We start from the raw sequence: 3,177 nt of genomic DNA on the forward strand, positions 1-3,177 counted from the left end.
TAATACTATTATTATCTGAATTTAAGAAACACTAGTTGAAGGGTTGCCAACATTTTCGTTAATTTGCGTTCAATTGTATATGTTAACTCACATAATATTTTCTTTATATTTTACGTAAATAGAAATTGTCATTTTCCGTTTTGGAGGAGACAAAGTCTGAAGTCTATTTATATCCGTTTTGTGGGGACGTAATCTGTAAATTTTCTATCAGGTGGGAACTGTTGTTCTAATTTTTAAACATATGGATCAAAGAGTATACTATTTAAGCACATAAACAATTTATATAAAATAAATGCAAGTGGACATTTTCTATAAATTACAATGATAGTTTTTTGTAATTTATTTTGTGTATAGGGAACAAACCTACCATCATACAAAAGTATTATGGCTAAAGTCTAAAATTTAAACTTTAAACTTAAAAAATGTAGAAGGATATTTTCTATAAATTACAATGACAACTTTTGTAATTTATTTTTTTACAAGGACCAAACATGTCAACATATGAAACCAATATCACCAAAGTTTAAACATAAAAATATATTATTCATCGACAAGTTGCTTATTATTCTATATAATAATATTACAAACTAGTGTACATTTTTTGATCGGGATTTCCCTTTTATCATTTTATTACAGATTATGTTTGGCACCCCACAACAAGTAATAAGTTAATTTATTTTTTTAGTTTTTTAAAATTTTCATATTTTATAAGCCAAAAAATTAATTTATAAGCTAACTTTTGAAAAAACTATTAAAACTTGTTTTTCAGGATATATATATATATATATATATATATATATATATATATATATATATATATATATATATATATATTATCTTCAAACTTATATTTTTTATGTTATTCTATATCTTCCAGTCAAATTATCATCTATTTTTTTATCAAACGTCATTTTTTGTTAACTAACTTATAAGTTAACGATTAGTTTTTCATCTAACTATATTTTCAATTATTAGCTATTTTTTCACTAGCAGCTAATACGTCAAACATAACATAACAATTATCACAACATCAACCATAACATAACAATGATCACAACGTCCTAATTTTTAAAAAGAAAAATAAAAATATTATTTACAATATAATCTGCCACACTTAATTATTACCAAACTTTCGGTTAAATATCTAATGTTTAATTGAACTTTTAAATTTTAAAAAATTAAGGGTTTTGTTTAACCAAAAACACCGAAACAATGATTATTTAATGACATTTTAATGATGTGATTGTATTCCAACTAACCTTTAAAATAATTGTTTGTAGAGGCTTTTTTTTATTTAACCTCTGATGTCAAAAATCAACCGACTAAAAAATGATTTGATTAAGAAGATTGATCCTAGAAAAAATGACCTCTAAAATTGTATATTAAAGGTGCATTGGAGTTGTCCTGATCACTATTACGTAGTGATTGTTTAAATTAAAAATAAATATGATCTTTATACATTTTGATAATTAGTAATTGCATATGAGGGAAGAATTGCTATTTACTTTCCTGTCAACAAATTCTATCATTATATTATTAATTGTACAAAAAGAAAATCGCTACATATTATATAAAATATATATTGTTTAGAAAAATATACAAAATAATTGGATTTAAAAAATACCCAATTGAGAAACTATTTCATCTCCAAGCTTCTGTAATCCAAGGCACCATTCTTCAATCCTAAGAAATCATAACCAGTGCTCTTACCACCTGTAAGATTGAGGCCTGTGGTACAACTGCATTCCTTGCTGTTCTGTATACCCAAACTGCATGCAAAACATATGGTGGAACCACCGGAATTTCTCCCTCCGGTCATTAATGGCTGATAATACTCAACGGACTGGTGATGATGTTGTTGTATGTATGACGATGAGGAGGATATGGCGTTGTTCTGATGATGACGAGGTGGGCCAATTCTCAATTCCAGATTCAAATCTGGGCATCTTTCTTGATTTTCCGGCGAGGTGTTCTTGATATTCCGGCGGTCGGGAGAATCACATCGGAGTTTCATATCATCTTCTACTTGTTCGTTTTTAATGAGATGATGGATTGTACTAGGAGAAGTAGTTGCAGCACTTGCAAACGATATGTTGGTCGTGGTGGTGACGTCCGGCGAAGAATTAACATTATGCGTGGCGGCAGAGGCGGTGGGGGTAATGTTATTATTGTGATGATTGTTAGTGCTATCGGTAATCAGCCGGTGAGTCGCCGGATCAATTCCACGGTTTAAAAGTTTCCTTCTAATATGCGTATTCCAGTAATTCTTTATCTCATTATCCGTCCTTCCCGGCAGTCTTCCGGCGATCAAAGACCACCTATTTAATCCCACAAAAGTAAATTAGAAAAAAGAAACCCACAACTTTTTGGCAAAGAAAAAAAAATCGCGATATGGGTATTTTTTATCCACGAAGAAAATTTGCAACTTTTAAGAAATCTTGGAAAAAATTCGAAAACCTACTTGTTGCCAAGGAGACTATGGAGTTTGATGATGAGTTCATCTTCTTCTTCGGTGAAGTTGCCACGCTTGAGATCAGGTCGGAGGTAATTGATCCAACGGAGACGGCAGCTTTTGCCACAACGGAGGAGTCCGGCGGCTTTGGGTAAGGAACGCCAGCAACCTTCGCCGTGAGTTTTGATGTGGGCAATAAGACGATCATCTTCTTCTTTGGTCCATGCACCTTTGTTCGTGTGTGCTTTTTCACAACAAGGAGACCTTCCCATATTTATTTGTTTCTTGTTTATAGTTTTCCCAATTTTTGTGAGAGTTTAAAGAGAAGCCGGGCGATTTGAGTACTTGATGTGGGATTTTATAAGCTTTTGACTATATAGGGGGAGTTGAGAGAGATAGATAAATAGATAGATGGGAGAGAGAAAGAGGGAGAAAGAGGGAGGGTATAATTGCTTCTAGATGCGAGTTGGTGAGACAGGTTTGAGAGAGTGGCTGGTGGGCTTGTGTTATTATGATATTACCATATCATATCACACAAATTATAATACATATTTATTGATTCTTGTATAAAAATTTTATGATCGTATTTCAAAATTATATATATTTCTTGATGTTAGGATAAGATACCATGAGGTCCCATGTTGCTCAAGCTTCATAATTTGGAATTTATTTATTCGCTTACATTTTTATATTTAAAATATTACTATTAGCCCATAAAAATAGTT

At 31.2% G+C, this 3,177-nt stretch overlaps 1 protein-coding gene across 1 annotated transcript; it reads right to left on the reverse strand.

Moving 5' to 3' along the window:
• Window positions 1–1,500: 1,500 nt before the first annotated feature.
• LOC111884305 (myb-related protein 308) lies at window positions 1,501–2,936 on the reverse strand. Its single transcript, XM_023880619.3, has 2 exons — window positions 2,462–2,936; window positions 1,501–2,318 (listed from the first exon to the last, which is right to left on the reverse strand). The coding sequence occupies exons 1-2, from the start codon at window positions 2,722–2,724 to the stop codon at window positions 1,637–1,639; spliced, it is 945 nt and encodes a 314-aa protein (XP_023736387.1). The 5' UTR covers window positions 2,725–2,936; the 3' UTR covers window positions 1,501–1,636.
• Between the last annotated feature and the right edge of the window lie 241 nt (window positions 2,937–3,177).

Source organism: Lactuca sativa, chromosome 3, assembly GCF_002870075.4.
Source record: "Lactuca sativa cultivar Salinas chromosome 3, Lsat_Salinas_v11, whole genome shotgun sequence".
NCBI classification, from domain to species: Eukaryota; Viridiplantae; Streptophyta; class Magnoliopsida; order Asterales; family Asteraceae; genus Lactuca; species Lactuca sativa.

What these genes read in the sequence shown, in the direction of transcription:
- LOC111884305 (XM_023880619.3), bottom strand. Translation starts at nt 2,724, where the DNA reads ATGGGAAGGTCTCCTTGTTGTGAAAAAGCACACACGAACAAAGGTGCA. An exon ending in CATAGTCTCCTTGGCAACAA is followed by an intron (nt 2,319 to 2,461) that starts GTAGGTTTTCGA and finishes GGGATTAAATAG; the next exon opens with GTGGTCTTTGATCGCCGGAA.